Here is a 15,258-nt window from a genome sequence, read left to right as displayed (position 1 = left end):
ATTTCCCCTTGTCCTTCTATTATCTACCCTTGTAAAAGTTGACTCCCCTCCTGTTTATAGGCTCCCTTTAGCTACTGGAAGGATGCAATGAGTTCACCAAACAGCATCCTCTTCTTCAGGCTGAACAAGCCCAACTCCCTCAGTCTCTCTTCATAGTTTCATTCTGACATGCTGTGCTTAAATCTCAAGGAGAAATAGTTTGTGGCAGCTTGGAGGATGTTTCTGTCTCATTTAGGTGCAAATCTGGCCTAGCCTTTTGTCTTTTGCCCTGAGGTTTCCTGCCACCAGCACGGGGCACTCACATGGACAGTCGTACCACTGAGGATTCCTGCCCATAGAGTGGCCCAGAGAAAAGACAGGCAGATTCAAATGTTTTGAATCCTCTCAGCCGTCTGTATTTTCATGCAATTCAGCTTGGACACAATTCCAGAAATTTCACTCCTAAATCCTAAAACAGGTCCCAGGACTCTTGACTCAGTTTAACCTGCTCCATCTATGTGAGAAACTTGCAGTTCTCACAGAGGAGCATGGGGACCTGTTTGTGTATGTGCACAGAGAACAATCAGTCCCTAGAAGATCAGCTTGGGAGCACAAACAAAGCAAAAGGCAGGAGGATCTCCCAGTGTTCAGCTTTGTTAGAGGAGTCTTGCTTGTCTAGGGAGTGCTTGAGCACAGCTGTGTGGATGCTTAGAAATGAGAAGCAAAGCCTAAGGGAAATGCCTCCAGGATATAACATCTAACTAACTGTACCACAAGCTAGCATCTTAAAGAAGCATGAAATTTGAACAAAGAGCTATTAGGAAAACTGTCCAAGGCTCTGTGCAAAGCTGACTATCCTAGCTAACATTTTTGATGAAAGGTAAACTAATCAGCAAAGCACTAGGAACATGAATGATTTTATCAGAATGGTTTTCAGAAACACCGATTGAAAAAGATATATTAAACATTCTATGTAATGGGACAGGCTACAAAGGATTCCTACAATCCACACTGCATTCCAACAGCTTAGTAGAGTTTTCTTCCTTTCCAGTTAATTGTAGTTATTCCTTTCTGTTCTGCCTTTCCCCCCTAGTGAGACTGTAACACATCCATCTCTCCTATCAAAGTATTTTTGGTGTGAAATAGAGGCTTTAAGTGAACACTGCACACAATGTGTACCTAATCACTGTCAAGACCTCAAACATCACCACTGGCACATTATGATTTCTCACGGATTCTGTGCGCTGTTTTTAATATTTTCCTCTTCTGGTTTCCCAACAGCACTTTTTACAATGGGTGGCAACGGTGATGGACAGCCATGCAAGTTTCCCTTTAAATTTCAAGGCCAGTCCTACGACCAGTGTACAACAGAAGGCAGGACAGATGGATACCGATGGTGTGGAACCACCGAAGACTATGATAGAGATAAGAAATATGGATTCTGCCCAGAAACTGGTATGAGGAACACTGTTTGCGTAACAGTATAATTTGTCATTGTTTTAAGTCACAAAAATATTTTTTACACCTTTACCAGAGCATACAGAAGTCAGTGAGCCAGGTACTATTTCAGTATTGGTGGGCAAGGAAGTAATAAAATGAGCAATCTGTGTAAAGGATACTGAATGTGGCATACAGAACTACACTACATCTATCCAAGATACACAAAAGTCATTGAACCACAGGACTAAATGTCTACCATTGCATGATAATTATGAGTAGATTACAATTTGTTAATGGCCCTGAAAGAGAAGACTCGTGACAGAATAAAGCATGGGCAATGTTTTAACTTACAACTCTCAGTAAGTAATATTTTAACATTTTCACATGGGAAAGAAAGAAATCCTGTTTAGTATGGTAAACTTGAGCTAATGGATCTTTTTAGCAGATCAGGGGAACTGAGGAAAATGTTTTATCCAGGAAAATAAATCCCTGCTTTCTTTACAATTTTTTTTAATATATATATATTTTTAACCTGAATTATATGAATTTTATTACACAAAAGAACAAAAAGATAACTTTTTGTAGCTTGGCATGTTTTCAGTTTTAGGATACCAGCTACAGATACAATTATTTAGACTTAATGAGTTAGCAGTCGTGGTTCTAAAATCTCAGCCTTTTGCTAGAGGCAGGGTGAATCTGTGCTCATGTACAATGGGCCATAAGCCTCTGTGCACAGCTGGCACCACTGCCAGCTGAGAGCACACAGGTGTGCCCTGCTTTTCCAGTCTTGTGAAAATGCCCTTCTCATTTGAAATATGGATTTGTGTCAGTGTTTGGTTTCCTGATACTTCTGATATTCGGGGGTAACCATTCAATTTTACCCTGCAAATGATTTAAAAAGGAAAAAATTAAAATTAAAATTAAAGAAAGGATCGAATTCTTTGTAGCATGTTACATAGTTAAGAAGATGAAAATCTGAAGCATAGGTCAATAGGCAAAAGATGCAATAGAATTCACGGCTCAACAATTAAAAGAACCTAGAATCTATGCATCAAAACTCCTGGATAAAAGAGACTTTATTACTGAAACAATGAAATACATGCTGTTTAAGCTTTTTTTTTCTTTTTTTTTTTTTAATTTATTATACATTGCCATATATTTTGGAGCTGCGAAAAGTTTTAGGGGAAATTTTTGCAAGTTTTTGCATCAGTATTGTAAAAAAAAACCCCAAATTTTCAATTAGAGAAAGTTTGAAACCATAGGTTTTCAAAATGCATCCTGCTGTCAACATAAAGCAATTCCTCAATCTGTTAGGTATGACCTTTTGACTTCTCCACTGGACCTTTTTTCTTTGAAATCTTATATTTCAGTGGGACAACTAACAACCACTTGTTGCTCAGTGGCCCTTCGAGTTTTCTGACACTAAGCCTACTGCAAATCTTCCTGAGCTACATTCAGACATCAACAGGAAATTATCATCAGCATTATCAAAATGACAACACAGATATTTGCAATGCAATCTTCCTCCTCAAAACACGGCTACCCATTTCTTTCTCAAAGCTGTACACATGGGGCCAGCACTTCTCCTTCCCACCAAAAAGATGACAAGTTCATAGCAGTGGCAATAGCTAGACATTTCCCTCTTTTCTGTGTTAGAGGATTTTCTTCTTAAATAATGCTTTTAATCTTATTCTTGACATTGTTAAGAGTATTTCAGATTTTTTGCTCACTTTGCCTTTTAATGTTTAGCTTAGAAAAGAGACATCAGATTAAGCTTACAAAAGGGATTCCCTCCTCACTATTTCTCTACCATTTTTCACAGCCATGTCAACAGTTGGTGGAAATTCAGAAGGAGCTCCTTGTGTATTCCCCTTCATCTTCCTTGGGAATAAATACGACTCCTGTACAAGTGCAGGTCGCAATGATGGCAAGCTGTGGTGTGCTTCTACCAGCAGCTATGATGATGACCGCAAGTGGGGCTTTTGTCCAGATCAAGGTAACACTGTGTCACAGCATACAATGGTAACAACATTCTGAGCTGGGGACACTGTGAAGATTTCATTTTCGTACATCACTCCTGTCTGGTCAGACTACTTCCTCCCCACCCAATAACTGAGCAAAACCTTGACTTTGAAATCTGAGAAAAATCTTAGGAAGTTCCAGAGCTGGTCGGCCTGAAACACTGATTTTTTAAAATTGTGGTGAGAAAGTATATGTATAAAATATAATAACAACAACAACAAAAAATTTAAAAAAAAAACCCAAACTGAAGTTTTTCTTTCATGACCAAATTTTCCCTCAAATTTAATATCCACATGTACTATAGTATTTCTCTTATATAGGAATGAGACTCCAATGCCAGTCAAATCAGGAACAAACAGTAAATGTAAAAAATGAATCCATTTGGAACAGATATTGCCAGAGATGAAAGGAAAAAAAAAAGAGTACTGGGAATTGGAGAGCCCTGCTAAGTTTTTATAGTGAATACAAGTATTTAAAGTTAACTGTGTTAATCCTTGCCATGTTTTAACATTGGTAAAATTAAATAATATAAACAGCATTTTACACAGCTACAAAGAGGTACTAGATTCAGGTTTTTGATTATTTCCCCTTTTTCTTTTAGAAGGAAAACAAATGCCATATTTTAGAGACTGTTTGGACATAACTGACAAAAAATGTTCCAATGACAAAAGATTTTTTTAAACTTAGTCATTGGTACAACAGTGTTGATTCAGGCTTTGTTTAGACACATGACTATTCAGACCTGTTTAACACTTTCATGATTTGGGATCGAGATTGCAAGTTTAATTCTTCTGTGCTTAAAAATGACTTTATTTATTACACTTTGTTTCACAGAGGTATTAAGACTGACTGTGTTCAAAGTTACATGTGAGACTCCAGCAACATCAAATATAGAAGAGATTTTAGACTCTTAGGAAATACCATTCTGGATCTATGTATGACATATGTATTTGCAGGCTGTAAATGCTAACTATTTTGTTTAGGACTAAGAGACTTTTGACAAATGGCAAGAAAAATGAAACAGTGACTAACCTGCATGGTGCCTTTTTATTTAGCTACAAGGCAGCTGATACTAACTTGCTGTGTTATCCAGGATACAGTCTCTTCTTGGTTGCTGCCCATGAATTCGGCCACGCTATGGGATTAGAGCACTCTGAGGACCCCGGAGCTCTCATGGCCCCAATCTACACCTACACCAAGAACTTCCGACTTTCCCAGGATGACATTAAGGGGATCCAGGAGCTATATGGTAAAGTTGTCCTCCCTCATCAGCAGAATTCATCAGAAACAGGAGCACAGGTTGAGTTTTGGGACTCAGAACTCACAGTAGATGTCATAATGCACAATATCTCAAATGCCAGAGACATCCTCTGTTCCTTTCCCTAGTTGCTCCATGTTACTACCAGGGGTCTTACTTTAAACAAATATCACAATTTAAGGATGAGGAGTCATTAAATTTATTGCAATAACAAGAGCCTCCAAACCTCCCTGACAAATGGCTTTCCAAGACAGTGAAATGCTGTGCTTTCCTCTATCTTGAAATATCAGATGTGGGTGTTTTTGCCTACACAACCCTGATCTTCCCGGCTCACAACCCTTCCCCACAAGGGCAAGAGTTTGTTTCCTGTCCCAGCTGGAAAAGAGTTCACATTGACTTCCCACTACTCAAGTTATGTAGTCACAATAACATTTGCAGATAATGTGTGGGAGATTATAGCTGTGTGTAAACAAATTTGGAAGGCTCACAGATAAGTACTTTTATGCTGGTATATCTTTAAAATTCATTACTTTTTTCACAGACACTTAGTAAAATGCATAGAAATAATTATGATTGAAGGCCCTTCTGTTTATCCATTAAGCAGTCTAGAAAAATGCATTTCATTTCTCTTTCTGCACTTTATACTTTTCTACCAGCATATCTTCCTATGACTACGTGGCACAGCATTCGGGACCTCAGAAATTATTATAAGGATACATCAAAATGATTATCACATGAGACCTTCTTTGTCAAAAAACAGATTTAACTCTTTTCTTGTTTTGTTCTTAGTTGCTTTAATTAAGACTGAGAATTGAGACATGGGCAAGGTTAAGTGAATTTTCTAAACTCACCCAGCATGTCGTTGATAGAGCTCAGAATTTAACCCAGTTGCACATCAAAAGCCAAGACAAAACTATGATGGTTCTTTGTAACTGAAATAATACTTACACAAACTGCATTCTATATAAAACAACTGTTTGGAAAAAAAAAATTCATCCATTACTGCTACATCTAATCAGCTACTCACACACAGTGTTTAACAGAGTTGATCAGTCTGATGTCTAGGGTAAGCATCACAACAACCAGAAAATAAAGAACAAACCAGGCAGCAAAGAGCATGTTCTGAAAAGCACATTTTGATTAGTGTTAAAGACACAAGGACCATATACAAATTACTCAAAATTCATCTTTATAATCTGCAAAATATTAGCACTTGTAAAAGGAAGAAAAATCCATTTTTATGTCTCAGCTGAGTTGCAGAGAATAGAAGGACTTCAAAGTGCATTTCTCTTCATTCTACAAATCACTATAATAAAAACTGTAATGTTAACATTCAAACCCAATATTGTCAACCCTGGATCTTTCACTTAAACAGACAGCTAAAGACAACAGACACAGCTAGGTGCAGTGTCTCAAATGGCATCACAGCAGATTCAGGCAGACTGGAAGCTAAGGCCTTCTCAGCTGGACACAGCCATCCTTCTTTATAAGACTTCATTAGAATTTTTTCCTCTTCAAAATCTCTCAAAACTATTCCCTTGTATTAATTATGATCATTCATGATCTCTGTTACGGATGCAGCACTGCATTACAGCATAGTATAACACCCAGACTCCCTCTGTTCACTCTTGCAGAAGTATCACCTGATGTGGAACCCGGACCAGGGCCAGGACCAGGGCCAGGACCACGTCCTACCCTTGGACCTGTCACTCCAGAGCTCTGCAAGCATGACATTGTATTTGATGGAGTCGCACAAATTAGAGGAGAAATATTTTTCTTCAAAGACAGGTAAGTGAGATAAATTGTTTACTGATGGCATCTCAAGTATCAAACCTGTTCATCAGAGTCTAGGAAGTTATAATCAAGTACAAACTATTAGTTCTTCTGTATGCTCAGAGATAGCAACATGTCCTAATCAACTCCTAGGAGAAAGAAATGGCACGTTCTCTTGTTGTGATTAGATAATGCAGCCTCCTGGCCTCCTGCACACTGCTGGCTCACTGTCAGACCAGCGTTCACCAGGACCTCACCTCACCAGTAAGTAGTGGTCCTCAGGGCTGTTACACAGAATCACAGAATCACTAAGGTTGGAAAAGACCTATAAGATCATCCAGTCCAACCATCCACCTATCACCAATGGTTCTCGCTAAACCATATCCCTCAATACAACATCCAAACGTTCCTTGAACACCTCCAGGGAAGGGGATTCCACAACCTCCCTGGGCAGCCCATTCCAGCACCTGACCACCCTTTCAGAGAAGTAGTATTTCCTAATATCCAACCTTCCAGCCCATTGTGTAACTGCATGAGGCACCTGTCAGCCTGCTTCTGCTGCTTGTTGAGGTCCCCCTGGATGGGAGCACCAAGTAGTCCTCTCAGTTTCCTACCGCCAGCACGCTTTCTGAGGACACACTGTCCCTTCATCTAGGCCATTAACAAAGATGCTGAACAGTGCTAGATCCAGTACTTCCCTTGAGGTACACCCCCAGTGACTGACCTCCAAACAGACATCATACCACTGATCACACCCTCCGGAGCCTGCTCTTCAGCCAGTCTTCAGCCCACCTCACTGGCTGCTTACCTAGCTCATGCTTCACCAGCTTCTTTATGAGAATCTTAACGGAGACAGTGCCAAAAAACCTTTACAGAGTCCCTTCCCCTCATTCACCATGCAAGTCATTTCATCACAGAAGGTTGGTCCATGCTGACCACTCCCAGTCACCTTCATGTCCAAAAGGTTGTTTGTAATTACAGGCAAGTGAGGCAGCTCACATGAGCAATGATTTTGAAATAAATTCATCTTCTCTTAGAGCTACACTCAAACCACTTTGAGATTCTGGAGCTTTCAATCTCAGTTGTTTTGTGGTGATTTTTAACTTCTGGCTTCCGTCTGCACTGGGAATATTCATGCCAACATGTTGTGACAGCTGGGCTGGTATTAATTATAACCAAAACCTGAACAAAATGCAAGTTACCTCAAGAAAAAAAAATCTTATTTTCATGGTATCTTCAGCCCAATTTTACAGACTGGAGAGCTAAAATTAACCTTGGTGTCTCTGCAGGCTTCTACAGATTTGTAAGCAGGTCAAAAGTGTCAAGTATCTGGGAAACGTATCCCAACTTCTAAATGTTTACACAAAATATCTGAACCCCCTCCCACATCTTAAGAGATTTACCAATCTGTAATGTTAATCACAAAATTAGCAATGGAAGAGATGCATTATGCAGTCTATTACCTGCCAAAGAAGGATTCACTCCCTATAAAACATTTCTAAATGTTTCTACAAGGATAGGAACTCAGCACTGGAAATCCCATTACTTTCAGCTGAGTACACTTCTGGAGGCACTGTCCTTCCTTATTTCATTCCACATAATCTGCACTCCAGAGAAAAGATTCAAATCTGATTCCAGGAACATTTCCAATCTGAACACATCTGAACAGAAGTACTCTATCCAGAACTGGTGACAATAATCTCCAACTCCTCCTCTATCACAGAGACAATGTTTAAGCAAAACCTGAATGTAGGCATTACAATGGCCTGGTCCAAAGAGGGTCTGTTTTTCTCCCATGTGCACAAAGGCACAGTTATGGAAATCTGCCAGCAAAACTGTCCTTGGATGGTTTAGTCTAGGTTTAGTCCAAAATCATTAAATAATAGTATTATGTGGCACGCAGCTGCCATAATTACACATCAAAGACACTGATGATTAGAACAGGCTCCATGAGTGCAAATGCTCCACAGCAGAAGACACAAGAGGCCTTTTTGGTCCAAAAGAACACATTCCTGATATGTGGCAGGAAAATGAGGCAGCTGCACAGCTGCAGCTTCCACTGCCTTTGCCAGGCCCTGTATTACCCAGCTGCTCAGCAATGAAGAGCATCTCCTAAAGACTATGAGACTTGGCATCACCGTGCTTGAGATACTCTAAAGCTCTATTTTCCCTTCCGTAAATCAATGCCTGGTTGATTCATTCATCCTCAGTTGCTGTGAACATTCTTCCAAAGCAACAGAAGATCTAGGACCGCGTATTTTCAGTGTGTGTGCCCAAATCAAACATCATCTCCTAGCATATATAAACATACAAGTATCTCAGTCTGACATGCTGAACTCACATTTTCTTTGCTCCTTGACAGATTGTCAACAAATCAAAAATAACCTTTATTGAATGGTTTAAGTTTCAGCAATGCAGAGGCTGTGATTATGTTATTATAACTGGGAATTTTTAATGTTCCCCATTTGTATTACAACAACTATAAGCAAAAAGGATTTGTTCAGTATGTCCACGGGACTGAGTCCAATACCTCCTGTACTGTTCCCCTGCCCCAGCAGCAGCAGGCTCAGACTCCTTACAAGCCAATCATCTGTAATGGCTAGAAATAGCCCCTACTCGGCCAAGAAATGGTCCCACTCTACCAACAGGCCAGCTTCACAGAAAGCCAGCTCTGGACCTTCCCCCACTAAGCTGCAGAGTTGGCCTCAGCACCATGGCCTAACAAGTTTGCCAAAAAAATTGTTCCCTTCTGTTAGCATACTCAGAGAGCTAAAGTATTCACCTCATCTCAGTGCTTTCAAAAACAAAAACACATTCTCAGAGCAGTAAAAATCCTTACAAGTTCCACAGTGCTCACAGCATCCTTTGGCTCACCTGTGGGCTTTGGCTTTCAGCCAGGACCTCCACCTCACTTCTGCTTTTGTGAAGCAGTAACCACACAAGGCTTGATTCGACAAGGAACAATTTTAAATCAATTTCTAAATCAGTAGAGCAATTCACTACTCTTTGTAATCTGAACAAAATAGAAGGATTTTGCATTCAGATCCAGTCGGTCAAAGAATGCAAATACAAGACAATCTGTTCATCTGCCTCACTCCTTATCTAACATTCAGCAAAAGCAGACAATTGCTTAATTGTTTTGCTCTGGAATAGATTTGCCTGTCAGTCTTAGGGCTTTCAAAATATCAGGCAAGCAACGTTATGATTCACTTTTGGAATTCAAAAAACAAAATGTCTGTTTTGTCATGTGACTTCTATGATTCATGAAAATGATCCCAGCTGTCACGTTACATAGCCAGAAGGGGCAAGTAGCAAAAAAGGAGGTCAGATCAGATGAATTCTCTCAAAAAAAGACTTTTCCTTTTCCTTCAAATCACATCTCAAACCAAATTAATAAATAGGAATACACAGAGGACCACTGAGCCTTTTACTGGGACAGTATTTTCAAAACAACCAGAATGTTTGACTACAATCCCACCAATTTGGACCCTCTATATAATTGCATATAATAGTAATAGTACAACTAATAATGGCAAATACTGCGTTAAAATAGAATGTAAAATACTGAGCATAAAGAAGTATGAAATGTCTATATATCTAATATTAAAATTTAACATGAATGAACTTAAACATTTCAAAATTTTCAAAGAGAAATGAGAAAGCCAAAGAAGTATTTCCACCATTTCCTCAATAAGAGGAGAAGAAATAAAAACACTCCTTACTCAATCCAAAAACAAAAGGAAATACAACTTTGACAAAGATTCCCTTTCCAAGAGAAAACCTCACCATTTCAATGAGTCCCTCAAAATGTGTGCTTTAAGAAAAACTCCTGTGTTTAAGCCTCCATTGGCTCTAAAAAGTTTGGAACTCATGCAGATAGCAAGTATTAGTGCTGACTCAGCCGTAAATCAGTTCCGAATCTGACTAAGAATCCTATAACCTGCATTATTAAAGGAGCTACTTTTATGAATGCAGCGTTGAAAAGATTTGTTATGTGGATTTCCATTTTATGTCATATTAAATCTACTTTTCTGTCTAAAACAAGATACACAAAACACATTTTATCATTTCCTTTTACAGTATTTCACCTGCACTTTAAAACTGTCCTAAGAGTAATTAGCTAAACACCTTATTTTTCTCCTCTTTTCTAAACAGAAGGTTATGAGACATGCTGATACATTTTTGTATACATTAAAAATACATCTGTGCTTGCAAAATGAGAGTGAATTAACTTACCACTACATTAATTATTAGTACCATATGTCTGATTTAATTAATATATATTTTTAATGGAGAGAGAAAAAACAATGCATTTTGCCAGTTGCACTGTTCCTCATTTCAAACAGTATCTTAATTCAGTACATGGCAACTAATTATACTTGCAGATGCATTTCAGAATGATTTATTTGTCCTAGCTAATACTGTTTGTTCATAGTCAAACGTCTGTTAATAAAAACACAGGAATTTATCATAGGAATTTAGGACTGATTCTCCAAGTTTTGGATTAAAATATATAAATAAATCACTTTCAGCTCCTAGGTTTCTGAAAGGTTTAATTGTTCTGGTTAGGAATAGGTAATGATAACTTATTCTCTGCAAAAAAATCATATGCCAGTAGCACCTTGATCTTCAGCAATAAAATAACAGTGAAAGCTGCTTGATCTGAGAATTTCATAGTGACTTGGTCCAAAAATGATTCTACAAGCCTGCTGATTCTTCATTTTATGACAATGACAAAACTTCTATTTTGCTGAGGAAAAAAGCTGCGTGTTCTGTGGAGGAGGAAATGGCAGTGCCATTTTGAGTACCAAAGGCCCTCAGCACAAAGCTTTGCCATTTGAAGATAATTGCAGCTTTTTAAAGTTTAAGTCAAATGGTGATCCTGCTTACACATAAAGTATCCAATAAATTATTCTCTGCATTTCGAGCATTTTTAGAGCTAGCAGTTTCTTTTACAGCCGAGCTGACTTCCAAGCAGACTGACATACTGCTGGTACATTTGAACCTCTGGTCACTACAACAGTAATTGCAAGAGCAATCCATGGAATACCGATCTCTGCTTTTGTCAAACGCTCATCCATCTGCTCCACACACAACAGCAGGAGAGCTCTAATAGTTTAAATGCTCTGTAAATGAGTTTATTTGTATAATCAAAGCACAGAATACATTTTGCTCTGCTGCAAAAAGCAACATGTACTCCAAAGCAATCAGCATAAGCAATGTAATCTGCAGTCCAGCTTGCAACTTATTATGCAACTGTTTTAGCAATACATTTCTAAATGATTTGGTTTTGCAGCCAGTGCAGGAAAACAATTATAAGTGTGTGGTGCTGCTAACGTGTGTGCATGTACGTGTATACATGCACATGTGGCCTTTGCCAGAAATGATGAGAAACAGATGTGCTGGTGAATTAGTTCATTGTAAACCTCGTACTATTTTGTGTTCTGCTCAGATTCATGTGGAGGACTGTAAACCCACGAGGAAAACCCACAGGTCCTCTTCTTGTTGCTACATTCTGGCCTGACCTACCAGAGAAAATCGATGCTGTCTACGAGTCCCCTCAGGATGAGAAGGCTGTATTTTTTGCAGGTACTGCTTTTAGTTTTAAAATGGAATTACGCATTTGCATAAATGCTGCATTGAAGTTCAGGTTCCTCTGAGTTGTAACTGAGCCAGGGAACAGCCTGCTGAGAGTAAGCATAGCCAGTGGGTATGGATGGCAGATATCAAATATCCTATGCTGAGGACATCGCAACAAAGGCTGGATCTGAAAGGCTCGGAACAGCATACAGCCCCCATTACAGCCAAAGGGAGCCAGCAGCACCCAGAAAGAAGCATTCAACAATAAGCAGGACTGTACCAGAGTTATTACTTCATACACAAAGCCACCAACATCCATTCCTGCGTTTTCTTTCTGCTTCCTCTCATGATAAGCTATTGTCTCTGTGCATGTTGCTTGGGAATATTACATCTTTTGTTCCCATGCCTCTCCTCCTCTTCTCCTTTGCCAAACACTGACTTCTACTCTGGCATCCAAGGATCTGCCTTGGTGGCTCACCAGCAGAGCACAAAGGGGCTGTGCTCACTGCCTGCACAGTGGGAGGAGATTAGGCAGCACTGCTCTGGCCATCTGGAGTCACACGTATGGTTCAGCTGTACCAGCCAACTTAGCAGAGCTGGGAGGCTCTATGAAAAACTGAGCCAGCAAAAACTAGGCTCCAGTATCTACCAAAAACATGACTAAACATCTCCAATCATATAAAAACCACATGGCCCACGCTCCCGTACATTTTCTGTACAGGACGGAAAAGAGTAATGGTAATCTATTCCATATGTCTCAAAGGCTATTTCCTTTAGTTTACATGAGAGAAAAAAAGCTTTAAGATGTTTTATTTCAGCCAAGTGAAAACACTTTAAAAGTTGGATATGCTATACATAATCCTATTATATGTGCATCTCTCTCCCTTTCTTTATATTTTCCAGGGAAAGAAATATAACTAACCTGCTTTAAATAAGAACTCTTCAGACCATCAAAGACTGGTTTGAAAGTGGCCTGTAACTTAACTATCTCAAAATGCTTGTGAGTGAGAACCATCCTTTGCTTCTGAAGTGGCAACTGCTCAGGAGCTCAAGTGCTACTTTTTATAGCTTTCCTATATTAAATACTTTCCTCACCACTATCTGTATCATAGAATCCAGGAAATACCCTTTCATGAACAAGTCTTTCCATGGCTTTCAGTGAATCTCATTAGGTGTTTACTAAGTTACAAATCCATGTAAGGAATGTAGAAACAGATCTCTTCCACCACAACGTATTTGGAGAGAAATTAGAAAATGTCATATGACAAAAAAGACAACACAAATATGAATTCTGGGCAAAAACATCCTGGTAAGAGCTCAATAAAGTTGCTGAAGAAAACAAACCAAGGAGACAAACTGCTGAATAAAACAAATAGAGGGTGAGCATGAGTTTCTGCAATTGACCCATGTTGATCCATGTCTGGTTTCAGACCATCTTTATCACACAGAAGATTACCAAATAGTAACTATTTGTTTTGCAACTCCAAACTATACTTTTTTCTTTTTCCTTCTTTCTTTCTTCCTTTCTTCCTTTCTTCCTTTCTTCCTTTCTTTCTTTCTTTCTTTCTTTCTTTCTTTCTTTCTTTCTTTCTTTCTTTCTTTCTTTCTTTCTTTCTTTCTTTCTTTCTTTCTTTCTTTCTTTTTCTTCCTTTCTTCCTTTTTAAAGAGCTGACATTTGGCAATCTCTGGCTCAGAGCTCAGAAAAATGAAACAGACAAGAAATAGGAAGCAAAAGCACATTGAAATGATACGTTTTACTGAGAGGCAAACACAGAAATTGTGATCTCAGTACATCTGCACTCTAATTTAGTACATCGCAGACAGAAAAATACTAGAAAGACTAGTAGTACAATTCGTACAATGAAAACTGCCATATCCAAGTATAAAAGAAGAAATATTCCTATGTGCCTGATTAATAAGCAGTTTGTTTTTTCCCTTTCTTAGGAAATGAGTACTGGGTTTATACAGCCAGCAACCTGGATAGGGGCTATCCAAAGAAACTCACCAGCCTGGGACTACCCCCCGATGTGCAACGCGTTGATGCAGTCTTCAACTGGGGCAGAAACAAGAAGACATATATTTTCTCTGGAGACAGATACTGGAAGTAAGAGACATGGAAGGGGTGGTCTAACAACACAGATGCTGTTAGACAAGATCATATCTCTAGTGCTGAATGCACATTCAGGTTTGGGAGGCAAGAATTAAGCTGAGGGTTTTCATCCCTGGCCAACTCAAAATGAGGGCGGCTGGGACAGCACTGACAGTGGTGTTGAGCAAGGGTGATGAGAGAAGATGCTGACCTTGAGAGATACAGCCAAGAGAGAGCTTCCATATGGTAGCAGCAGGTTAGCATGCAAGTGAGGTAACAGTTTCCAAGAGAAGAGGACATCTGGGTGTCCATATCAGACTGCCCATCACTAACATCCCCCTCAAGCCCTGTGTCTGAGCAGCCACCCCAGTCAGTCCCAGGCTCTTAAGAAGGGCACACTGTCTCTACTGTCAGACCAAAACTTGTGGGAGAAAGCTCTGAAAGGACTTCCTAAACACTGTGGTGATTACCAGTCATCTGAAGCTAAAAACTGGATTGCCTTCGAAATTCTTGCACTAAGCCAACAGGCTTGAAGGCGCTGCATGCAAAAGAAACAACAACCTGTGACTAATAAAACACACTGCAGATGACTGCAGTCCCATTGGCAGTTGATGTACCAGTCACTAATGCATTTGTTTACTAATAGAGTTGGCACTGAGGAGACCTGAAGAAACCGCAAAAAGTCTGTTGGTACTTTGGGAAGAATCTAGGCTTCTATTTGTTTTGACCATCTTTGCAATCTTTTTCATGTTTCCAGCACATCTCAGGGAAGCTTTGTTGCAAGTAAGACCACAAATATTCACAAAAGTCTTTACATGTATATTTGGGGTAGGGTTCCTGTTCAAAAGACTGTCTAAGATGCAAAATATGATGTAACTATCAACTAAACTCATATGCCATTTTATTATCAAAAGAACTCTTGGATTGCGATGGAGACTAAACACCTTCATCAGTATGGGATCTAATTGTGTTAGTATAACCATCAACAGTTTCACCAGAGACTTTATGTTTTAGGTAAGTAAGGCTAGCAAGGGCCCATTTCTAAGGAAGGAAATAAGATGCATGCACTTGCCTAAGTTTATACAGCAAGCTGTGGCAGAGCTGGGTATTGAAGTAC

General features: G+C 39.3%; 1 protein-coding gene and 1 long non-coding RNA gene across 7 annotated transcripts in view; one reads left to right on the top strand and one right to left on the bottom strand.

Annotated features, from left to right (window-relative positions):
• Positions 1-15,258, bottom strand: part of LOC116243587 (uncharacterized) — a 519,295-nt gene that overhangs the window by 476,083 nt on the left and 27,954 nt on the right. The window lies entirely within an intron of this gene.
• MMP2 (matrix metallopeptidase 2) overlaps positions 1-15,258 on the top strand; it is a 35,758-nt gene that overhangs the window by 15,629 nt on the left and 4,871 nt on the right. The window contains exons 6-11 of the mRNA XM_031615372.2: positions 1,261-1,434; positions 3,242-3,415; positions 4,535-4,690; positions 6,334-6,487; positions 11,925-12,061; positions 13,997-14,156. Coding sequence (XP_031471232.1) covers positions 1,261-1,434; positions 3,242-3,415; positions 4,535-4,690; positions 6,334-6,487; positions 11,925-12,061; positions 13,997-14,156 — 955 coding nt within the window. The remainder of the gene's footprint in view (positions 1-1,260; positions 1,435-3,241; positions 3,416-4,534; positions 4,691-6,333; positions 6,488-11,924; positions 12,062-13,996; positions 14,157-15,258) is intronic.

Source organism: Phasianus colchicus, chromosome 13, assembly GCF_987193195.1.
Source record: "Phasianus colchicus chromosome 13, bPhaCol1.hap1.1, whole genome shotgun sequence".
In the NCBI taxonomy this organism is placed as follows: Eukaryota; Metazoa; Chordata; class Aves; order Galliformes; family Phasianidae; genus Phasianus; species Phasianus colchicus.
Note: the sequence above shows the minus strand (reverse complement) of the source record. Positions and strands in the feature narration are given on the sequence as shown.